This window comes from Poecile atricapillus, chromosome 1, assembly GCF_030490865.1.
Source record: "Poecile atricapillus isolate bPoeAtr1 chromosome 1, bPoeAtr1.hap1, whole genome shotgun sequence".
Classification (NCBI taxonomy): Eukaryota; Metazoa; Chordata; class Aves; order Passeriformes; family Paridae; genus Poecile; species Poecile atricapillus.
Window position 1 is genome coordinate 126,674,021 of NC_081249.1, and position 23,157 is coordinate 126,697,177.

At 52.6% G+C, this 23,157-nt stretch overlaps 3 protein-coding genes across 7 annotated transcripts; 1 reads left to right on the plus strand and 2 right to left on the minus strand.

Annotated features, from left to right (window-relative positions):
* The first annotated feature begins 2,723 nt into the window (after positions 1–2,723).
* DNAJC17 (DnaJ heat shock protein family (Hsp40) member C17) lies at positions 2,724–16,797 on the plus strand. Of its 5 annotated transcripts, none has more exons than XR_009276624.1 (13): positions 2,724–2,863; positions 4,241–4,310; positions 5,220–5,278; positions 6,034–6,121; positions 6,519–6,601; positions 6,992–7,088; positions 7,490–7,539; positions 8,051–8,128; positions 9,147–9,227; positions 10,086–10,214; positions 12,856–13,387; positions 13,520–13,693; positions 16,587–16,797. XR_009276624.1 is itself a non-coding variant. In XM_058829833.1 (11 exons), exons 1-11 carry the CDS (start codon positions 2,786–2,788, stop codon positions 16,710–16,712), a joined length of 939 nt encoding a protein of 312 aa, XP_058685816.1. In that variant the 5' UTR covers positions 2,724–2,785; the 3' UTR covers positions 16,713–16,797. The 5 variants fall into 5 exon arrangements, 2 of the variants coding, with proteins under 2 accessions (XP_058685816.1, XP_058685817.1); XR_009276625.1 differs by having other exon boundaries at positions 12,856–13,355; XR_009276623.1 differs by lacking the exon at positions 13,520–13,693.
* On the minus strand, positions 13,475–16,594 carry C1H15orf62 (chromosome 1 C15orf62 homolog). The gene is made up of 2 exons (XM_058829835.1): positions 14,599–16,594; positions 13,475–14,101 (listed from the first exon to the last, which is right to left on the minus strand). Exon 2 carries the CDS (start codon positions 13,988–13,990, stop codon positions 13,475–13,477), a length of 516 nt encoding a protein of 171 aa, XP_058685818.1. The 5' UTR covers positions 13,991–14,101; positions 14,599–16,594.
* Positions 16,798–17,064: 267 nt separating the features above from the next.
* On the minus strand, positions 17,065–22,825 carry GCHFR (GTP cyclohydrolase I feedback regulator). The gene is made up of 3 exons (XM_058829836.1): positions 22,631–22,825; positions 21,397–21,491; positions 17,065–17,888 (listed from the first exon to the last, which is right to left on the minus strand). Exons 1-3 carry the CDS (start codon positions 22,664–22,666, stop codon positions 17,765–17,767), a joined length of 255 nt encoding a protein of 84 aa, XP_058685819.1. The 5' UTR covers positions 22,667–22,825; the 3' UTR covers positions 17,065–17,764.
* Between the last annotated feature and the right edge of the window lie 332 nt (positions 22,826–23,157).

Below are 23,157 nucleotides of genomic sequence, written 5' to 3' on the forward strand. Positions count from 1 at the left end.
CTCTTTGGGAGCTCTGGCCTCTCCTGTGGGATCTGCCCCGGGTTCGCCTCCTTGTCGCATGCTGTTGCCTGGGGGAATCCCAGTCTTCCCACTGGTGTCTCTCACTCCTTCTTGAGGGAGTGTCACGCTGGGACCTTGGAGTGTGTCTGTCATCATCATCCCATCGTGGAGTGTGTCTGTCATCATCATCCCAGCTCCTCCAGCGCCTCTGGTTTATGGAGTGGTGGCGGGGCATCGTTCCCTGGGAGCTCTGGCCTCTCCTGTGGGATCTGCCCCGGGTTCGCCTCCTTCTCATACGCCGTTGTCTGAAGGAATCAGAGTCTTCCCGCTCTCTGCGTGTCTCTGGGGAGATGTCTGTGGAGACATCATGTTGGGGCCTTGGAGTGTGTCTGTCATCGGCATTCCAGCTCCTCCAGCGCCTCTGCCTTGTGGAGCGGTCATGGGAGCCTGTCTGGGCATCCTGGTCTCTCCTGGAGGACCTGCTCTGTCGCCTGTCCCAGCCATGGGAATGCTCCCTGTCCCTGCTCCACCTGCGGTGGCCCCATGGCTGCTCATGCTGGCTCCATGACCTGCTGGACCTGCGCCAGGATTGATTTCCCTGTGAGGAGGCCGGGAGGGCCCATTCAAACCTTGGAGTTCGTCCCTCTTCAAGTGCTTCCTCCCAAGCCCTCCTCTGCTGCTGCCACCACCCCCTCCTTGAGGAGTCGCTGCCTCGAGACTGCCAGCGGCCATTGCGGGGCCACCTCATGGATCTCCTTCTCCTCCTCTGCCAGGGCCTGCCTAGTCCGAAGTGTCCGTAAAGGCCCCATGGCTGCTGTGCATAGTGGCTGTGCCATCTCTGCTTGCTGTTGTACACCCGGTCCTGCACCTCGTGGTACAGGGCCACGTGCTGGGGGTAGGGGTGGCGTGTGGGCCGCTGGCAGCGCGGGCACACGGCCTCGCCCAGGCTCCAGTCCCACGTGCACAGCTGGCAAAAGCAGTGCTGGCACGAGCTGGAGCACACGGTGCTGATGTGCTGGCACTCTGGGCACCCAGGATTCTCCTGGTTGCTTTCCTGTGGCGCGGCCAGGGCAGCCTGGCTGGTGTTGGCAGCAGAAGTGCCTGGCTCTGGAGTGTCCGGCTCTGGAGTGTTCTCCCTCGATGACATCTCGCCCTGAAAGATGCACAAAGTCTGTTTGCAGTTACCTCTCCCCCAAACCCCACATCTTGTCCCTCCGGGGCTGCCCCACACCTCATCAGCAGGGCTGTGGTGGGGCTGGAATAGCGGTGTTTGCATCCCACGGGCCTCACCGTGGAATTGTGGCTCTGTGTACACATCCTGCTTTTGTGACATGGCCCATGTCCTGTGGCTGCTGTGACATCGCTGAGGGTGGTGTCACAAAGGGCCATTGTTGAGGTGTGGGACAGCCCCCAAGGGCTGAGGTGCTGTACTCAGGTTTTGGGACAGGTGTCAGCGGGTAAATTTTGTTTTCTTTCAGGGCAAGAAGGTGTCACAGGGGGGAATCCAGAGAGGATACTCAGGGGGAGGCCACAGGAGGTCCCTGAGGTGGCACCACGATGACCACAGGTGGCCTCGACATGCCCAGGGCTACAATTCATCAGGAACTGCAGGGTTAGGACAAGGGGAATGGCTCCAAAACGGAAAAGGGGAGATCTAGGTGGAATACGGGGAAGAAATCCTTCCCTGTGCAGGTGGTGAGGCCCTGGCACAGGGTGCCCAGAGAGGCTATGGTTGTCCCATCCCTGAAGGATACCAGGCCAGGTTGGATGGGGCTTAGAGCAACCTGGGATAGTGGAAGGTGTCCCTGGCCACGGCAGGGGGTGGATGAGCTTTAAGGTCCCTTTGAGCACAAACCATTCCAGGATTCTCATCAAGAAGAAGGAGGTGGCAGTGGAACAGAAACAACACTGACGATGACTTTAGTCTGCACCCTGAGAGCAGAGCCTCTGCTTGGGTGAGGCTCCATGGAGACAGACCAGGAATCTTTCATTTTATTGCACTACTAGCTAAGATCACATCTCTGAAACAATTCATTTTGCTGGAATCATGGCTATCCAGTTTTCTTCATGATCTCAGGTTGATCTCAGCTTTGTTGCTATTGTTGATACAGGTAAGTAACCTTCAGCCATGAGGACACAAATCCTGCCAGAATAAAGGAGTCAGGGCTGAAAAATTCAGTATCCTGTGTGAGGGACTAATTGCATAGGCTTTCTTCTACAGTGCTCTTTTATTAGAGCAGTGGGGGGAAAGGGAGGTATCATAGATCAGTAAGAAGACCAGAGTTTCCCAAGAAGCTGTGCCTTGGGCTGAGATAGATGTTCTTTCGGGACAACAAAAACAAGTATGTTTTTGGGAACAGACTGTAGCTGGGCTCGTACCACCCCCCACTGCCACAAGCCTCCCGAGGAGGTGGTGGAGTGCCATCCCTGGAGGGATTTAGTGCGCAGATGTGGATGTGGATGTGTCTGTGGAACCACGGAATGACCTCGGGACACAGCGGGATCCACGTGGTGTTTTCCCTAAGGGCTCAGTGCCCGCGCACGGCCCCACGGGACTTGTAGTTTTCATCTAGTTTCTCCCCGCTCTCAGCCGCCACTAAAGAACTACAACACCCAGCATGCCCAGCAAGGCGCTGCGCACCCTGACGGTCGCTGCCTCTGGGGCCGCGCGGTGCATCAGGGTGCTTGTAGTCCAACCTTCCCGGGCGGCGCGTGGCGCGGCGGCGTGTGAGAACTACATTTCCCAGCGACCGCGGCGCCAGGAGCGGAACCGGGAAGCGCGAAGATGGCGGTGGATAAGGAGCTGCTGGAGCGGGACCTCTACGGGCTGCTGGGGGTCGGCGAGAAGGCGTCCGAGAAAGAGGTGAGGGGTGCGGGTGGTTCGGCTCCTTCTCCCCCCTCCCTCCCTGTCCCGGTGTTCTCGGGAGCGGCATGTTCCCGGCGCGGCTCGTGCTGCTCTCCACTGCTGAGCTGAGGGGCTGCTCCAAGCGCTGCTGCGGGACCGGGGCTGTTAAATGGAAAAAGCCCGTTTTTACTGGGGTTGGCCTTGTCATATCCCGGTTTTACTGGAATTGGCGTCATTCCCCCAATTCACCCCTGTGCGTTCTCAATCCTGCGGGGCGAGGCCCGCCTTTGGAGGAGGAGATGGCTTGGAGAGAGCTGTGGAGTTGGTCTGGAACGCTGTTGTTCTCGCTTTGTTTATGTGCTTCCAGAAAGGAAATTCCCGTGTTGATCCAAAAATCCGGTTGTTAGAGGTTTGTCCGAGTGCCCCGAAAGTCGTGTAGTTGATTTTGTGCGGTTGGAATTTCATATTTGCGGTTCTTAATTGAATTAATTGGTTAGTCAGTGCTAAACACAGGAAGGAAGTTCCGAGAGAGCTGCAGAGGGGCTCTGGACAAGGGCCTGGAATAACAGGATTAAAAGGGAATGGCTTCCCGCTGCCAGAGAGCAGGGTTAGATGGGACACTGGGATGGAATTCTGTGCTGAAATGGGAAGTTGGAGGATGGAGCCCGGGAGGAGACGCCGCTCCCTCAGCTGGACTCTTTTGCAGGAGGTGGGGTCATCTGCAGGGCTTTTCCTGCACATTCCCAATCCCGGGAGCTTTGTCCACCAGGTGGGGCCGGGACACAATTTTTTCCACTTGTTTTAGCAGGGAGTTAGTTAGGAGTGGGATAGAGGGGCTTCCTTTTTTCCTTCCTCCCCCTCCCCTTTTTTTTTTCCGTTCCAATTTTTTCTCCATTTCCCCATTTTTTTTTCTCTTTACCTCTTTTTCTTTTCTGCTTCTCTTCCTTTCTCCGTTTGTTTTCCTTTCCCTCTTTCCCCCTTTCCCCTTTTTTTGGTTCCCTTTCCCTCTTTTTGATTCTCTTTCTGGTTTTTTTTTCCCTTCCCCCATTTTTTTATCATCTCCCCCTATTCCCCCTCCCCACCTTTTTCCTTTCCCCTCTTTGGTTTCCTTTCTCCATATGTTTTTCCTCTCCTCCTTTTTCACCCTCTCTTCTTTTTTCTCTTCTCTCCCTTTTTTCCCCTCTCCCTTTTTTCACCTGAGGTTTAACTGCTGCAACACAAGACACCTGGGAAGTAAAAACAACTTTTAAAAGCTCCAACTCCTTCCAGACACGGCCGTGTCCTAGGCCCAGTGGGTTACCCTCAAACACAGGGATGATCTTGGTTTTCCAAGTTGCTTTTTTTGGCAGAGACAAACCAGTTTCCCCCCAGTAACTCCCAGTGTGGCCCCTGCAGGTGAAGACAGCGTTCCGGCAGAAGGCCCTGACCTGTCACCCGGACAAGAACCCGGACAACCCCCGGGCAGGTGAGATGGGGCAGCTCTTTCTGCTGGAGTTTTCAGCACTCCAGGCTCCTGGAGGTGGCTCTGCTTCCCTAAGTCCTTAGGGAATGGCTGGGTGTGTGTCCCTGGGAATACACACAGAGCTGGGAGTTGCTCCTGTTGGTGTTAACTCTGCTTCTTAATGCTGAACAATCCTTGCTGGGTTTAGAAATTCTGGCATTAAGTAAGTGCTGGAATTAAAACCGCACCTCTCCAAACCTTCCCAACCTTTGCCTGTTTGGACACTGCTTTGATCTGTGTCTCTCACAGTTCAAACTTCACCAGCACTCCATAAATCCCATTATCTGTGGGCAGGGCAAAGAGGAATTTCAGCTGCCTGCAGCGAGTGATTGCTGTGGATGGAGGCTGTAGAATTATCAGTTACTCTGTATTTTGTGTGTCAAGACTGACAATTCATCTTTATAAAAAATAAGTACAATTTGCCAATGCTTGTAATGGGACAAGAGGAAAAACTTTTAAACACTATATGGCTGTCATTCAACAACTTCCAGTACAACATAAGGAGGACTTCTTGTTGAAGGAGAAGGACTGAGATGGAGAAGGAAATTGTGAGCTCCAGCTAAAAGTGGCATGAAGGAGATAGAACCCAAAATAAATCCAAAATACAAAGAATCAGTAAGAAAAAATAAGTCTGTGTGTTCCAAGATTTCTCTTAAAATGAAACAATCCCAGTTTTTTGTTTCTTTATTTACTCTCAAGTTTGTGTAACACCTTTGAGTTGAGGTGGGCCTGGCTAGAGGTTGGCTTACAAATCTCTTGGAGAGGTGATTTTTCTTCCTTGGAAGACCTTTCTGCAGGATTTTTTTTCCTGGTTCTTCCCCAGGTCCCTAACCTGGTTTCCCTCATCTTGCCCTTATTTCTTCTCGTTCCCAGCGGAAATCTTCCACCAGCTGTCCCAGGCCTTGGCCGTGCTCACAGATGCAGCAGCCAGGGTAAGGATGCTCCCTTGGGAAGGGTGGGATTTTTTAGTGTTGCTGGGAACTGTATTTCTGCCTGTCCTGCTCTCTGCTCCAGCAGAGACTTTGTGAATACAAATTTCAGCTGTTATTCCCCCTGGTTCTCCATGAGATCATATCTCAGCTGCCAGGTAAAAGCCTGGAGAAATGTTTGGGATTTGCTGCTGGGAGCAGCTCTGCCCCAAGATTCTGCCTTTAGTAACTTCCTGGACTGGGGCGTGTCCCATTTAATAACACCAGTGGTAACCGTCCCTGATTCAGGAACACCAAATTTCCATGGCAGCAGTGCATCTGCCATTCCCATCAAATCAGGGGCTAACAATTGAGTAATACCTGGATGCAGTTCCTGAGGCTCCAAGCTTTGCTGTCTATGGAACACAGGAGAGCTTGGATCCTTCTGGAGTTGTGAAGAAGTGGCTGAGAACCCACTGCCCAAAGCCTGAAAGAACCTGGAAATGTCCCTGGAAAGAATAAAAACAAACCAAAAAATGAGCAAGGAGCTCTCTCCAGATTAGCTCAGGAGAGGGAAAAGTGTTGATTCCAGGTGATAAGAGCTAAAAACATTTACTCCTCTTTTCAGGGACTGGCAAAGCTTGTAATCCAAGAAGCAGCATCCAAGATGCTTCACCCCTGCTGACAGGGTTTCAATCCCTGATGTTGTTGTATTCCCTGTTTTCCAGTTTCTCTCCTGGTTTCTGTAGTTTCCCACTGTTGTGCTGGTTCCTTGGCAGGCAGCCTATGACAGGGTGAGGAGGGCGAAGAAGGAGGCTGCAGCAAGGACACAGAAACTCGATGAGAAGAGGAAGAAAGTAAAGCTTGGTAAGAAAAAACAAAGCTTCACATTCTCCTGAAGTCTCCCTTAGCTGGCTGTTTGCATTTCTCCTTCCACAGGAATCCCCCAGGGATCAGTCCATACAGGGATGGCTCTGGTTTCTTTGTGCCCACTGCTGTGCAGGAGCCACCTGGAATCTCTTCCCACAGCCATAGCTGGGGTGGTCCTGCTTTGGGAAGGAGGGAATTAGGTCCAGCTGTTTGAATTAGGGGGTTGAGGACTGTTAAGACTTCTTTGGTGTATAGGACCAGAGGGAGATGCAGCAGAGCTATCAGGATATTGGTGTAGCTGTAGCAAAGTTTGTGATCTATCCATCTTCCTCTGGTCAGCAGGGAAAATTCAAATTCTCTTTGGATTGCTTTAATTTTGTTTCTTTCTCTGCAGATCTTGAAGCCAGAGAACGAGAAGCCCAGTCCCAGGAGAATGAAGAGGAGGAGATCAGGATAACGAGATCATTAGAAGAAGAAGTAAGGATAAATTCTTAGTTCTGTCTGCTGTTTTTGAGAAGAATTACTGGCAGTATTTCCATTCATGAGGAAATCCATGGGATGAGATGCAAAAAATCTCTGGAGAGCAGTCCTTCAACCTTTGGGGTTAAAAGGCTCTGTGAATCAGAGAATCCTGGAATGGTTGAGTTGGAAGGGACCTTAAAGCCCATCCAGTTCCAGCCCCTGCCATGCTCAGGGACCCCTTCTACCAGACCAGGCTGCTCCTTTTGGAGCTCTCCCAGGGGAACAGGCAGGAGGGGTGTCCCAGGAGATGAGTGTGAGACCCAGGCTGTCCTTGGAAGCATCCAGGTGACATTCCAGCCCTGGCTCTGTGCCTCAGGTGTCCATGCTGTGTTCCCTGTGCCCTAGATAATCCGCCTGCGTGAGGAGGGCTCCCGGCAGCTGGAGGAGCAGCAGAGGCTCGTCAGGGAGCAGATCCGCCTGGAAAGGGAGCAGCACAGCCGAGGTGAGCACAGGGGAGCCTGGAGCCCTCACCTGCAGGTGGCATTGGGCTCTTTGGCAGCTGTCCACACTTAATTTTTCCAGTTGTCCCAGCACAACCTTCTTGCTGGGGAAAATGCCTCAGAACATGTCTCCTGCTTGTATTTTTGCTGACCTGTTCCTAACCTTGATCACAGCAAGTCTGGGCTTCCTAGAAGGGAAAAATGCTGCCATGGAGTCTTCAGTGTGTGCTGCAATTCCTGTTGCACGAGATTTTTGGGACTGGAATGGTCCAGTGGAAATCCCAAAGTGTTTCATCATATGTATGTTCTCAGGGAAAAAAGAAATTGTGCAAAATGCTGAAGAATTTTCACCCATGTCCTTTCCATCTTTTTTTTTTTTTTTTTTTGCTTTTTATCTCTTTAGGCAAGCAGGAAAGAAATGGAGCAGAAGGCAAAATAACTCCTAAGCTCAAGGTAAGACATCCTTAAAAAGCTGTGTTTTGGTGAAAACTGTGATAGAGCATGGTGGAAAACAGAAGGGACATTCCAACCCTGCTGAGCTGGCACATCCTTTTTTATACTGAAGATGAAATTCCTCCATGGAATGTGCATCATCAGGTGAACAGCCCCTGTCCTTGCTGTTAGAATTCCTTTCTCTCTCACCTTTTCTTTGGCTGCTCCAGATTTCTGAGCCTGGGATTGAGTTGTCTGTGCTTTAAGCTCAGGGAAACATCTGCTAATTACCCTGTCAGAGCCATTAGCATCCTTTCAAGTGCGATCTTTTTTTATTCGAATGAGCAGCGTTTCTCCCTGTTCCCTAAACAGTTTGTTCCCTGTACTCACTCCCATGCTGAGATCACTGTCTTGGCAGGCCTGGGAGTGTGGCTGGAAATAGCAGACGTGGTGAATGTGCACTGGGTGGGAGCTGCTTGAGCAGACAGCGCTTCCAAACAGGAAAAATTAACTCCTGGTGTTTGTTTCCCAGCTCAGGTGGAAATGCAGGAAGGAAGATGAGACAGGAGGGGGATACTCCAAAGATGTGCTGCTGCAGATCCTGCAAAAGGTCCTGTCTGACACTCTTCCCTATTTATTACTGGGTCTTCCCTGCTCTCAGTGTTGTAAGAACAGTGAATTCTGGGAAGCTGCGTATCACAGAACCATGGAATGGTTTGGCTTGAAAGGGACCTTAAAAATGATTCAGTTCCATCCCTTGCCACAGGCAGGGACATCTTTCACTAGACCAAGTTGCTCCAAGCCCTATCCAACCTGGTCTTGGACATTTCCAGGGATGGGGCAGCCACAGCTCCTCTGGGCAACCTGTGCCAGGGCCTCAGCACCCACACAGGGAAGGATTTTATCTAATATCTAATCTAAACAGGTAATCTGATCTAAAGAGCTGGTTTGAAGCTGTTCCCTGTGTCCTGTCACTTCATGCCCTTGTAAGCTCTAAACTGGAGTGGCTCATTTCTTTCCCTGTTCAGCTTTCTCATGCAGTTTTCAGAGCTCATCAGCATGATCGTGGAGTCATTAAGGTTGGAAAAGATCTCTTAAATCATCAAATCTAACCTTTGAACCAGGTTGGATCCTTTGATCCCTGAGCTGGGAGCTGTTTCCCAGCTAACAGCTCTGCCTGGCTCCCAGCAGGGACTCTTGGTGAAACAGAGCGACTGCAGACTCTTCCCACTGGATGCTTCCTGCCCACTTAGTCTGGCTCTGTGGTTGTGGTGCACTCGTCCTTCACTTCAAGCACTCCACATCCCTGCTGTGGGAAGTGCAGAGACAGGCACAGACAAGCCTTTGATCTGATCAATCCCAGCCTGGCATCTTTATTTTCCCTCTAAGCTCAGCAGCCCTCTTGCGCCGGGTCTTGCTGGGAGCCAAGTGTGTAGCTCCATGCCTGCCCAGATTATTTCCTGGAGGGACAGAAATGGTGGGATCAGTGGAAGCAGGACAGAAATGGTGACAGCTCAAGCCTTAAGTCTGTGAAAACACATGTTTTGTCTTTGTGTTCATTTGATAAATGAATTTGACATCTCTCCTGGCTCTGTAATTAACTTTCCTTCCTTTCTTTCTTTCCACAGTATGGTGATGTGCTCAATTTGTTGATCTCCAGCAGGAAGACTGGGAGTGCAGTGGTGGAATTTGCCACGGTGAAGGCAGCTGTGAGTGTGCAGAGTCCCTGCTGGGTGTGCTGGGGGTGGCACAGGACAGGTGACAGCCAGGACACCACTGCCCTGTCATTAAGGCAGTGGAGAAGGGTAATGAGAGTCTAAAGGCACAGAGGCACGGAGGGAGTGGCACAGCTGGAGGCACAAACCCAGAGATCAGGCACATAAACAGGTTGTGCATGGAACAGGTTGAGGGAAGAGGCACTGCCTTAAAAACCAGGCACTGAGCGCTCCCTCAGCTCTCTCTGAAGATGGAATGCCTTGGACTTGGGCTTTTGTGTTTTGGAGGTGATATCAAGCATTTGCCAAAATGTCTTGACTCACTGAGTTATAATAATTCATGTGGCTGTGGGAGCAGAAGTCATCAGTTACCCTAAATTTTAGTAGTTCCATCACCTTGGGCTGTTCAAGAGTTTCCTTGTTGGCTTTTCTTTCACTCATTCCCAAATAATAAAAACCCCCAGAACTGTGTGCAACCTGTATATCAAAAGTACTGACTGGGAAATGGACCATAAAGGTGCTTCTCATGTAGGGCAGCTATGAAATCTGAGGGTCAGCAAATGGTTTAGGTTGGAAAGATCCTTAAAAACTTACAGAATGGAATCATAAAATGGTTTGGGTTTGAAGGGACCTTAAAAGGCCCTGCCCCCAGCCATGGGCAGGGACACCATCCACTATCCCAGGTTGCTCCAAGCCCTGTCCAGCCTGGCCTTGGATACTTCCAGGGATGGGTCTTATTTGTGCCTTACTTGGCCTTGAGGTCATTCTGAGATGGGAACATGATTCTTAGTGACTTGTGAGGGAGCAGGGTCTGAAATTCAGGTGGTGATGGAAGGATGTTTTCCCTGCCAGGAGATGGCTGTGAAGAATGAAGTGGGCCTGCTAAATAACCCCCTGAAGATTTCCTGGCTGGAGGGCGAGCCCCAGAGCCGCCCCAGCACCGTCCTCCCTGACAGCACCAGCCATTCCAGGACCTCACAGGTAAGGAGAATGGGCTGTGGGATGGAAATTTGGTGCTGTAAATCTCAGTGTGCTTGGTGGTTGTGGTCAGATAGAAGCTCCTGGGGCCAGGCCTGACTTTCCCAGCAGCCCTTTCTGTGCTGGATCAGTGGCTTTTTACATCACCACTTGCCTGGGCAGCAGCACACTGGGAACTGGAGCTATTTGGATGACTGGATCTTCACACATTCCCTTTCTCCCAAGTGAAGAACAAGGATGTTCCTTGTTCAGCCTAAAGTCTCTGGTGCCATTCTGATGTTGGAATGGTGCCATTCTTGACTGTTGGAATCCTCTGAGTGAGAGCTGCTGAAAGGTTCCTTTAGAGAGTCTTGGTTACTCACTGCATTCCCAGGAGGAGGTTTCAGTGCTGGAAGCAAACCTCTATTCTTAGGGTCTGCAGGAGGGACAAATCTCAAACTAAATACTCTTTTGTATGTTCATTCCCTAAATATTTTAAGCTTGTGAGGTTGTTCAGTGCATTCACTCTCTTGGTGTTTTATTAAGATAAATATTATTCATTTTATTTATATAATTTGTAATTATGCATCAGAACGCCTGATTGTTATCCTGTCTGTGTAGGACCAGGGAGAGTCCTACAGCCACAGGAGATTCACCAGAGTGTGAGGAAGGAAACTGGGGCAAAAAGCAGAATCCAAAGCACATTATTTGAGAATTTTTCACTAGCAGAGAGTGGGAACTGGCTCATCCCTACCCAGGGGGGTTGCTGGTGCAGTTGAAGCTTGGTAGTGGATTCCAGCCTCTGTGGGTTCAGATCCCTGAGTTTGTCTTGGCCTGTTTCCATGCCCAGAGCTTGTTAGTGTGGAAGTGCAGCGTCTGCCTGCGGTGCAGGATTAGTGTGGTGAGGCGGCAGAGAGAGCAGGAAAGCAGCACACGGTGCTGGTGACTCACCCCTGCCCAGCACAGCCTCCTCAATCCCACCTGGCTCTGGGAATGCTCAGGAGCTGCTGCCAGGGACCTGCATCCTTCCCAGGAGTTGCACAGCCGGTGCTTTGCTGTCCTTTCTGCTGCTTTTGGCTGTAAGAATCTGCACTTTCTGGGATTGCACTGGAGCCTTGCATCTCCAACTGCTCTCCTTCCTGTTTTCCCTTGTTCCTACTCCAGACCCTCCCCACATCCTCCTGCTGCATCCACTAGGATGCTTCTAAAACCTGTAATGTGTTTACAGCTTCTCTTGGCTGATCTGCTTCCAGCTGTCTTAGCTTGTTCTCTCCAGTTCAAGACTGTGCAAAGTGAGCTCCCAGATCCCTGTTCCCTCTGCCTCTTCCCTTCACACCCAGCCTGGCTTCCCAGCCACCAGACTCCACGATTTTGCTTCCAGGCTGCACTTATCTCATTCTGATTCAAGCTGCCCTTGCTTCCTATTCGCTTTCCCCCCTCTGTTTTTGTCTGAATCCACCCCCGTTTTGTTCCCACTCTGTGCAAAAGCAGCTCCTTTGCTGCTCTGCTTCAGGAAACAGCCCAAACCTGCAGCATTCTCATGGCAACGCACTCACTACTCATCCTCTGCTCCCGGTCTGGGACAGGCAGCCAGGTATTCCCTGGCTATCTGGCCTTGGAGAGCCAGCCAGAACCTGAGTGCCAAAATCCACAGGTAAAGGACAGCCAAACCCCAGCCACAGGGTTTGGAAGCAGCTCCCAGGTAGAAGATGTGCTGTGAGGAGGCTGCTTGTCTTCCACAGCCTTGTTGTCTCCTACAGCAACAGGTGCACGTTGTCCAGCAGTTCCTGGAGAGCTGCTGGAGCCAAGCAGGCTCCAGTTCCTCTTGGAATTCAAAAGTTGTGGCTTGGCCAGTGTTACTCCAGGCTACTGAGAGCAGTGGCTGTGTGATGGTTCAAAGCACACAGTGGCTGCAGAGAGCTTGTTTTGCCACTCCAACAGCATGCAATGCTCATTTTTTGGGAAGATTTTCCCTGCTCCTGCAGTGGAATCTCCCTGCCAGTGCTCCTCAGCCATTCAGCCCTGAGAAAAGCCTCCTGCCTGGTGTTCTTGTACCTGTTCTAAGCTCCTTCGGAGATTTCAGAGGGTTTATTTCCTATTATCTGACTTTGGGAGGTGAATTTCACTGGCTAAGAGGCAGCTGTGCCTTCCCTAGAATGTCCCTGCACTTTGCTGTGGCCACTTCCAAAGCTCCTGGTTATCTGGGGGTATGGAGGTTTTATTATTGTTATTTTTTTAGAAGAGCCCTAATAGTCAAAAAGGTAAGAAATGATTTCTTTTAACTGTTTGTCCTGGTGCTGCCCAAAATGTTCTTAGCCTGGCAGAGCCTTTCCCACTGTCCAGCCCAGGGTGGGGAAGTGTTCCTGTCTTGCCCCAAGTTGTGTGATCTCTCCTCAGGGGAAAATCAAGTCCCAGCAGCTCTGTCCTTCCCTCAGAGGTTTCCCCCCTGCCCATCATAAAACCCTGCAGTTCCAGGGAGGATGGACCTGGGCCACTCCAGATACCCTGTGCTCCCAGTGCCTGGGATTTCTGTGGCTTTTTCCCAAGGAAATGAGGCAACCAGAGACTTTCAGTCACAGATACATTTATTCTTCTATGTCTGTACAGCTGGGAGCTCAGTGCATGCGTGAGGCAGCAGTGTCAGAGACATCTCTTCTCCTACCAGGAGGATAAATCCACTGCTGGTGCTGTATCAGGAGCCTACTTGGATGCTTACCTGCTTCCAGGCTGGGAATGCCACCTGCACTGGAGTTGAGGGAAAAGAAACCCACAAGGAGGAAGAGAAAAAACGGAGGAACAGCTTTGAGCTTTCACATCCAAACGTGGTGGGAGGAGAAGCCCCAGTTCCTGTCTCTCAGCCCTCAAAGCTTTGGCTTTGGGGTGCAATGCTGCTGCCTCCTTGCAGGCTGCCTGCTGCTCCACAAATGATCCATGACAAATCCCTGTGTGTCTCTGTCCCACAGTGTCACATCCCCAAAATAAGTCCCAAAAAATGCCAGTCTTCCCTGAGGAGGGGATGTGCAGTCCGGAGTGGGAAATTCCCGGGGTGGAGAGTGGAAAGTTGCCCATGAGACAGAAGACTGTGCTCTCACCTGAACACGGAGCCCATGAGCTCTGCTCCAGAGGAATCCTTGGCAAGGACAGGGATGGTCTGTGGTGGGCGAGGTGAGGACAACAAAACAGGCCACACACAACAGGTATGCTCCAGTATCCTTCCTCCCGCTGGAATTGGAGGAACTGGCAGCAGCAGTGAGTAACTGGGATGTGATGGACAGTGAATACCTTCAAATGGCGTAATCCCTCGGGTTCTGTTTCCTGAGGGTCTGCAGCACATCCTCGAGGAGTGATAGCCCCAGATCCACTTTGAAGGACAGGAAGGGGTCAGCCAGGTCGGGAAGAGTGGTGCTGTTTGGGAGACCTGCCTCTGAAGTGCCATGGTCTGTAGCCTGGTCCTTGTGCGTTGGAGTGGCTTTGTGGTACGGAGCAGCGTCGGAAAAGGAGAGGTCAGAGTGGGAATCTGTGCGATCGATGATGTTGGGGCAGCTGGAACTGTCCAGGTACAGCCGGGGAGGCTTGGGAGGGGCTTGTGCCTTGGCCAGGTTCTGCTCGCTCTGACAGGACAGGTACTCAGACTTGTCCTTCAGATCCCTCAAGCATTCCCTCTTCTGGCCATCTGTGTCCAGAGTGTGGCTGTTCTGGTTCAGGATGATGACTTGGTTGCCCAGCTTTTTGTGCCTCCTGAGGGAGAAGCGTCGGAAGAAGGTGGTGGACTTGATGGACCCCCTGCGCCAAGTATCCATGCTGAGGAAAGGCAGCGAGGAGCAGGAATGCTGACTCCTCACAGGCGGGAGCCGAGGGATCAGCAGAGAGCCACGCAACAGGAACAACCTCTTCCTGCCCCGTTCCCGGAGCTGCAAGGAAAACAGAGAGGCTGGTAGTGCAGGAAATGCAAAGTCCACGCCGTGGCAAGGAGCTCTTGGCTCGTCTTGGATCTCAAGGAGTTTCCCCCTGGAGTGGAGAGGAACGGCAGTGCGTGAGGGAGCTCGTCAAACGTGTGCTGCGGCTCCGGGCTGGTGGGGAACAGCAGAGGCACAGTCACCATGAGAACAGATCTAATCTGGCATCTAGAACAGAAGGGCACTCGGGTGCCATGGTAACCGGGCACCTTCTGCGGAGGGGCACCGCCGGAAAAGCGCCGTGGGTGGCTGGGAACGAGACGGTGACTCAGTCCCACCGAAGGAACCCAGGGAATACAGGAGAAGGGGGATGTAAAAAGCAGCAACACGGGAGACAGCGTTGGGAGAACGGAGTGCAGAGGAGACTTACACCCTGTTGGATCAGCCCGGAATCCAGGAGTGGAGAGGAGAAGCTGCTGGAGCACTCGGAGAACTGGGCCTGCCACGCTCACCAGGTTGAAGAAGCTCTCCAGGGAGAGCTCGGCCAGGAGTCCAGGAATTCAGCCAGGTTGGACCCAGAATGCCAAAGCTCCCCAGCGCTGTCGCTGCTGTCCCTTCATGTGCCACCCGTCGCTGCTTCCCGGGCTGCGGCTCCCTGCGTGGATGTGTTTGTTTTGAGCCAAGCCCTTGCTGAGTCAGCCACGTCAGAAACTGGGTTTTACTCGATTGGTAATTGCCAGGATTGCAGGAAGTAGGTGTGTGGAGTGGCAGGGCCTCTGCCCACGCTCAGGCACCCAGGAGCACGTGCTGGGAGCCCACCTGGGTCAGGCTGTTCTCCCTCCCGCCACTCCGAGGGCTTCTCGTGTCAGCAGAGCTCCCAAACCAGCCTGCAAATAATCTCCTGGCTGTTTTAAATTTCAATCCCAGTGTGAGGTGGGGCTTCAGGTTTGTGTGGGTGATTCATCTGCATGAGTCTCATGCAACCTCTTCCATCCAGCCCAGCAAATTCCCGTGGTTGGTGGATGGGACTTGGAAGGATTCCGGCTGAGGGCTGATACCATCAGTGCTTTCTCAGACACTGCTGCTGCCAGTACCCAAAGGTTATTTCGCTCAGGTGGCTCCTAAGACACCAATTAGACTCTTAATTTCCCTCTTGATGTTCTTTATCTGTTGTGGGCTTTCATTGTGTCCTCGCAGCAGCCGGAGGAACCACTTTGCTGGCACGGGATAAGGAATTGCACTCGCCCATATTTCCATGCAGAATCTTACTTAGGTGTTCTATTGCCTTTGTATCCCTTCTGCTTCCTAAGAAATCCTTCAATATCTGGAGAAGCTGTGGCTGCCCCATCCCTGGAAATGTTCAGAACCAGGTTGGAGCAGTCTGGGTTAGTGGAAAGTGTACCTGCCCATGGCACGTGGATCCAGATGATGTTTAAGATCCCTTCCCACCCAACCCATTCTGGGATTCCGTGATTCTCTGTGATCACCACTTAACCCGCTTCCTAGAAAAATGCATATGAAGGGGGATTTTTTCCATTCACCTTCTGTCAAGACACTCTTATTTCCACCTGAACTGTCAAGGAACGAGCTGGATGTTTCCAAGCCTTGCAGTGCTTTCATACATCCAAAATAGCACGGCCACCTACTAGTGTGGAATGGCTTTGGAAGCAGCGCCAAAGCACCGGAGCAGCTGTCATCTGCTGCCCACGTTCATTAGGCAGAGTCTGCAATCAACTGCCTTGACGTGACAGTTGCTGCCACACGCAGCAGAAAGGCTCTGGGAGCTTTGGAAAACTGTTCCATTCCTGTGTCAGGCTTGGGAATATCGCCGGTGTTTTTCTTTCTGCTGTTGCTTAGAATCACGGAGTTGTTTGTGTTGGAAAAGGCCTCTAAGGTCATTGATTGCAGCTGTTAGACTCATGGAATAGCTTGGGTGGGAAGGGACCTTAAAGCCCATCCAGTTCCACCTCAGGGAAGGGACACCTTCCACTATCCCAGGTTATTCTAAGCCCCATCCAACCTGGCCTTGGACACTTCCAGGGATGGGGCAGCCACAGCTTCTCTGGGCAGCCTGTGCCAGTGCTTCACCACCATCAGACAGTTGGAAGTTTCATGACTAATCCACACAAAGGTTTGATTTTTTATGGCATTAACCTTTATAACTGGTGAAGTGTACGCTGGACTTTGGGCACCAACATTGTTGGTGCAGGGTGATCTTGTCATACAAAACTATGTCCCATCCAGCCTCATGGAATGCTGTCTCTGTGTCTGTCTCACTTTTCTCATCAACCACACTTATTGCTGGTTATTTGTAATAATCATTTTAATAACAATTCCTGGTTATTTCCTGTAGCCAGGAAGCTTTCACCCACCGCACCCAATTTCTGTGGGATCAAACCGCTTCCTGCCTGGAATGCTGGTGTTGTGAGGGGGATTTGGGGAAGGTCTGGGAGTCTGTGCTGTCCCTGATGGGTTGTGTGTGTTTCCTGCTCCTTCCTAGGCGTCAGTGGTGTCGGAACGGGACTACGAGAGCCTGGTGATGATGAGGATGCGCCAGGCAGCCGAGAGGCAGCAGCTCATCGAGCAGCTCCAGCGGGAAGATGAGGAGGAAAAGTCTCACACTTAGCATGAGAGTATGGATTCTCCCCACCCCTCCGTCCCCCCCAGAGCTGTTTCTTAATTTAAGTCAATAAACCTCCTTTCTTTTTAAAGGTGTTGTGGGAATAGAATCTCCCAGGGACTGCAGCCCTGATCCCTTTCCAGGTTTGGGGAAGTAATGGCTGCTTGGTGTTCACAAAGTACAGGTGTTACCGTGTGTGTGTGCAGAGCAACTGCCCTGTCCCATGGGACAGGATGTGAGAGGTGCCATGAGAACAACCAAACCTTGGAGCTTTTAATTCCTGAAAGCTCAGTTTGGGATCCAGATGCATCCAGAGGGATCTGGCAGCAGTTTTAAACAACCCACAGAAGGACATTGGTCTCTTTGAGCGATGTTTTATTGGTGCTACCCCCACAGCAGGATCCATGCACAATTCCAGATGTTCCAGCAGTGTTTGGATTAGCACCTGGAATAGTCACACAACCTTTCTGTGTTATTTTGGGAATCCCATGTTAGGCTTGGATGGCAGTCTGGGATCTGGAAGTTTGGTGGTGCTGCTGAGATGGAAATGGGCCTTGCTGCCAAGGGAAGGGATTCTTGGGGCACTGGGAGTAGGTTTAGTGGTTCCCCCTTAGGTTTTCAGGGATGAGATGGGATGGTGTCCATGCTTGGTGTCCCTCCCTAACCCCTGACCCAGGAGAAGGCACAGAGCTCTCTGGGGCAGCCCGAGGAGGAGGCAAACAGGGCTGTTACTGAGCGTCCTCCAGGGCATGCTGAATACATGATTAAAATGTAAAAAGCTGGAATTTGCCAGACTGCCATCCTGCTGAAGGCAGAGCTGGAGCCATCTGTTCCCTCTGCCTGATTCTGGGCATACCTTCCTCCCCCTGCTCTTGGGAAATGAAACAGGGATGGCAAAATTCCACTGGGTCCAGCTCTGCCTCTGTACCATTCCTCCCCCTGCCCGAGTGCCTGGAGTCTGGGATGGGAAGGAATTAAGGGATGAAAAATTCGCTGCCAGTCCTATAAGATGACCTCCAGCAGGATGTTGTCTGGGCGGAATGCAGGATTCTCCCTGGCTATTCCCTGTGGAGGCACCAGACCAGGGTCTGGCCCACACCGGTCATGCTGACCACGCGGTAGCCAAGGCTCTCCAGCTTGTCCAGGACCACGCGCGGAGCGTCGTTCACGTAGTACTCACAGCTGCATCCAGGAAAGATGGGAATAAGGTGAGCTGGGAGAGGAAGAGGTGGGAATTTCCTGGTGGAAGTGAGCCTGCCTCGCTCCTGATCCCTGTAAGACCAGCGGCCACACCTGGCACAGGCGTGTGTGTGACACAGGGCCTTGGTTAACCCCAGGGGAAGGCACAGCCCAAGGTGCCAAACCACGGGAATCCTGTCCAGGAGGGAAGAATCAGGTCGAATGGGAATGTGGCTCAGTGGGGCTGGTGTCCAGAGCCACATGCTGCTCGGTAACTGGGCTGACGCTGCAGCTGAGGGTTCACAAGTAAACACAGTGAGCACATTTTTAACACCCAGGAATTCATGGATGAGGAGAGGAATGATTCAGGTGTTTCTAAGGAATGAAAACACAACGTTCTACCTATGTCAGAGCATGTCCGTGAGATGGGTGGGTTTGAGAGACTGTTGGAATTTGGGGATTGCAGCAAGGTGCTGGTTTCAGCCAGGTGGGAAACCTTTGGAAAGCCAGTAGGCGAGGTGGAGCCCAGGCTCCAATGTTCCAGCAGTGCCTGGGAGCTGATACTGGGATCTTTGATCCTTGTCCAGCTCTGATTCCCCGTTGGTTTGTGCTGGCTCTATGCTTGGAGCAGAAGCTGTCCCACATTCCTATCCCTCAATCCCAGAAGTTTATGGGCTGTTACACTGCTTCCCAGTGAAGGGACCAGGCACAGGCTGGGCTGAATTGGGTGGGGACTCAGGGTGAGCTGAGTTGGCCAGTGGGACCTTTGGCACTGGATGTGCCAGCCTCTCCTTTGGCACAACTTTTGGAATAAGGCCCAGAGCAGCTCAGCTGTAGCTGACTTGCAGTGCTGGATAAGCAGATAATGATAGGCTGCAGGATCACTGGGGATCCTGTTTGGGCACCTGAACAAAGCCTCTCCTGCTTTTCCTACTAATAATGATAAAAAAAGATCTCCAAAAGTCTTTCCAAAGCTGCTCCTGCTTGGATTTTGGAGCCGTACTGGAGCTGGGAGTGCTTTAAAGCACGAAATAACCCGAGATGTGAGAGATTTTCCAGTTTCTCAAGACAGACTGTACTTGGCTGTAATTATAGATGTGGTGTAAAGATAATGTGCATTATTATAAGTGTCTTTGAAGTCTCTTCTTTCTCCAGAAGGGTTGCCACATACCCTTCAGATTCATAGTGGGAGCTGGTAAATATTATTTGCATTATTCAGAGGAAATAGCAGACAGGGATTTGTAGGAACCTAAGAAATGGAGTAGCTGAGTTAAAAGGAGGGAAGAGTTCCCAGGGCTTTATCCCAGCTGTGTGTTGAGGGAAGTGAAGATTGCACACTGTGGGTATCAGATATGTTGCCGTCTGCATGTGCATCCAGTCAGGACGGAGGGGCTGGGATATCTGCAAAGCCTTTTCTTCCAGGTAAACCCCATCCCAGCCCTTGCCCCACCTGGCTGCCCCAAGGGCTCTGACCCCGAGTGAGAGGGCAGGGACCACATCCCTGCTTCCCACACCTTCTGAGACTTAATGAGGGGCCATGTGTCTGTGCAGAGCTGCGTAACAGGATCCGTGCGCTCCCTCGTTACAGGGATTTCAGTTTCACCTCTACATCCTAGTTTCCCAGCAGGTCTGCAGTGCTCAGGCTCTTCCTTTCAGGCTCCCTACAAGTCATGGCTAAAGTTTTGGGGCCCAAGGTGCTACAGGAAGTGGGTTTGCAGCATCTATAGCCACGCTCTGCTCATGAAGGAATTAGGATGGAAAATGCTGCTCGGCCACAGTGCAGATCCTGGAGCTCCCAGCCCTGGTTGGGATTCTGGAGGAGGCAGCCAGGCTCGCCCCACTGGCACGTGGCTGTGCTCTCGGGGGTGCCAGCAGCCACATTCCAGCCAGGGGACTTTCCCCACTGCCTGTTGCTCAGGCACACACGGGGAGGACGTGCTGTGCCGCAGGGATGTGCCGCGGGGACACAGCAGAGTTCCCAGCTGTGACAGGCCATGCCAAGGAGCAGGTGGGGCAAGAGGTGCTCAAAATGCTCCAGGCCACAGGGAGGGGAGAGAGGTGGTGAATCCACCAGGGAGATCCCATAGGAAGCTTGTATCCCTTCCCCAAAACAAGCAGAACGTGGTGCTTCTGTTCCTTACAGTGCTGTGGCTCCCCCAGCTGCTGGGGTAGTCACCACAGAGGCAATTATCTGTCTTTGCCTTCCTTTTCCACCTGAATCCCAGGGATCCTTGCCGAAATCTCTCAGGATCCAGTTTCTTGGAGCCTGTTGTGTTCCTCCCCAGCTCTGTCTCCCATCCCATTGCACAACTCCTGGCTCTGCATGGCGGGTGGCAGCTGGCGGTGCTGCCAATCTCTGCCCACCCACGGGCTTGGGAATCACAGCATGGAGCTGGATCAGCCCAGCAAACCCCTCAGGAATTCAGCTGGGATTGGGGTGGGGGGGCTCAATACTTATATTTTATCCTCCTTACTATTAAAATTTCCCACCCTACTCAGCTTTTTAATGCTGCAGCAGCCAAGGATCCAGCCCTTGGTGTTGGCCAGGCTGGTGCTGAGTAGGAAGGTTTTTCCAGCTCCATGGATTGAAGCTTGGGAACATTTGGGATGAGATGCACCTTCTTTTTCAATCCTTCAGGCCTTATCCTTCTCCTCCTTTTCCTACTCCACACCATGGCACATTGGACACAGCAGGAATTGAGCTGCTCCTCTCTGTCAAGTTCTTTTGCATTTGGGGGTTTGTTTTGCTTTGCCATTGTGGGATTTTTTTTTTTTTTGGTGGTTTCTTTTTTTTTTATATGTTTTTGTTTGTTTGTTTGGGTTTTTTTGTTTGGTTGGTTTGGTTTTTTGAGGATTTTTTGGGTTTTTTCCCCCAGGGGAAACCAAGAAGTGGTACATCAAGTGAAGAAAAAAGAAAAAAAAACGTGGGTCAAGCCATGAGGAAGATGCTGGTCACAACTCTGAGTGGCACTTGGCCAAAGGCTGGGGTCAAACTCGGCATGGGCAGAGGTGGGGACATGGAGAAGTGTCAAATCTCCACAGCTTGGGAACATGCCAGTGGAGGGGTTGGAGTCAGGGGTGACACAATGGGAAACAGCTCCAAACCCAGGGATCAGCTGCCCATGGAAACAATTTGGGAGCTGTTGGCAAGGGCTGGCTCAGGTGAAACCTTGAGCTGCACTGGAGAGCAGGATGGGATGGACAGACAGACTGCAGCTGGGAGGGACAGGAGGGACAGAAATGGGTGAGCATTCCAGGTGTCTCAGCACCCAGAAAGGCCACAAGCAGAGCAAGGCAGGGATGGCACCGAGACAGGGAAAGGGGGTCAGGTGCTAAAACAGGGTCGGAGCAAGGGAAAATAAAGAGCCAAGTGAAGTACCAGGCAGCACTTCCTCATTAACAGGACACATGCGAGTCCCGGGATTAACTGTATAGCTGGAAGGTGCTGTGGGGAATTCCAGGAGTGAAAAAGCTCTGCATTTCTTGGGAAAATAAGGAGAGGAGGACTTACAAGTTGTTCCCCAGCGTGCTCCTCTTTGTGGCCCCCAGGATACTCATCAGGTGCGGATCTGAGTGCTCGTCGCCCACCATGGTGGGTCCAGCCTCCTGTGGGACAGGCACAGAGCGGTGAGTGACACGTGGTGACACGGCCACCCCCCTGATCCCAGCACAGCTCCAGTGAGAGCCCTTAAGGAAGGGAATTGCCATCAGCCCGTCCTGGGAGCGGCTCAGTCCCGGCCACTGCCTGGACGGCGCAGCTGCTCACCCGTGCAAGGGCAAGATGGGAAGTTTCCAGCCTCAGCTCGATGCCAAGTTTGACACTGGAAATGTTTGCTTTGCCCTTTTGGTGAAGAGCAGAGTTTCCGAAGTCTCTGGAGGGCAGACTGACCCCAGCTGCTCCAGGCTGTTCCCTCCAGTGCCATAATCCATGTGCTCCTTCCTCATCCAACATCACTCAGTCATCTTGCACGATCCCAAATGCCACTGCCAGCAGATGCTTTGGTGCTGCAGCATCCCCACATCCCCATTCCCCACCCCCTGCTGCTTCCTTTGGGACATCTCCAGTGGCAGCAGTAACAGTGTCCATCACAACTCCCTCCCTTTGCTCATTTGCTGTTTCCACTGTCCCTGCTTCCTGCCCCAAACCACACCGGCAGATCGGGAGGGATGATTGTCGGGAGAAGGGAAAGCCCAGATGAACACACAGCTGTGGGTTCCTCCAGAGTGCTGCAGGATGTGGCTGCTGCCAGTGCCAGGGAGTAGCGTTTGTTTTGTGGCTTTATCTGACAGTGACAGCCAGCAATCCCACCAGTGCCCCCGGACGGTGATCCCAGCCAGAGATCCCAACCACTGCCCGGCTCCTGTCAGCTCCAGCCATGCACGCTCCCTTGGCCGTCTTTTCCACCCTGGAATGGCTCTTTGGGGACGAGGGAAAACCAACTGCGAGGACAAGTGGAGCCGTCCCTTTGGCGTTCGCGGGATCCCGCCGCAAGTTTCCCGAGCCAGTCGCTGTTTGGGACAGGAGGGTTTGGGGACAGCAGAGCCGGGGCGGGGGCACCGGGGGCTCTCACGGAGTTGTGCCGGACACCCCACACCGGCCACGACCGCTGGGGCACAGCCTGGCCGTGCTGGGGGTCACCCCCGACCCTCCAGCAGCGGCAGCAGCAGGGCCAGCACCGCTCCCCCGGTAGGTCCCTGTCCGCCCCCGGGAATTCCCCGTCCCCGGGGGTCCCGCCGGGACTCACCAGACGGATTTGGGTGCTAATGAGCAGGTAGGGCATCTCCGCTCCGCCGCTCCCGCCGCCGCTCCGGGGGCACGGTGCCCGGGGCCGCCCCCGGTCCCGCCCCGCCACCGCCGCCCCCGGGCAGCGTGGGGGAAAAGGCTCCCAAAGGGGTCGGGGGGCAGCCGGGGGGCTCCGATGGGTCCTTCGGGATCTGGGCGCTGCCGTCCCAACAAGGGATGGGCAGGAGGTGAAGGGCTGGAAGGTGGTGCAGCAGGAGGGGATGGGGGACAGGAGATGATGAGCAGGGAAAAGGTGGACCAGGAGATGAGCTGCAGGGATGTGGAGGACAGGGAGATGGAGGACAGAAGATGATGAGCAGGGAGGCAATGAACAAGGAGATGATGGACAGGGAGATGATGGATAAGGGAGACGAGGACAACGGAAATTAATAGCAGGGAGATAAAGGACCAGGAAATAACAGCAGGGAGATGAGGAGTGGGAGATGATGGAGCAGGAGCCAGGCACGTGGGGAGCCGTGGGCCCTGCAG

Excerpts from the sequence above, each read along its gene's own strand:
- DNAJC17 (XM_058829833.1), top strand. The coding sequence starts at position 2,786 with ATGGCGGTGGATAAGGAGCTGCTGGAGCGGGACCTCTACGGGCTGCTG. Across the intron at positions 2,864-4,240 it reads AGAAGGCGTCCGAGAAAGAG|GTGAAGACAGCGTTCCGGCA; the intron begins GTGAGGGGTGCG and ends TGGCCCCTGCAG. Across the intron at positions 7,540-8,050 it reads AAATAACTCCTAAGCTCAAG|CTCAGGTGGAAATGCAGGAA; the intron begins GTAAGACATCCT and ends TTTGTTTCCCAG.
- C1H15orf62 (XM_058829835.1), bottom strand. The coding sequence starts at position 13,990 with ATGGATACTTGGCGCAGGGGGTCCATCAAGTCCACCACCTTCTTCCGA.
- GCHFR (XM_058829836.1), bottom strand. The coding sequence starts at position 22,666 with ATGCCCTACCTGCTCATTAGCACCCAAATCCGTCTG. Across the intron at positions 21,492-22,630 it reads TTAGCACCCAAATCCGTCTG|GAGGCTGGACCCACCATGGT; the intron begins GTGAGTCCCGGC and ends CCTGTCCCACAG. Across the intron at positions 17,889-21,396 it reads AGCACGCTGGGGAACAACTT|CTGTGAGTACTACGTGAACG; the intron begins GTAAGTCCTCCT and ends TCCTGGATGCAG.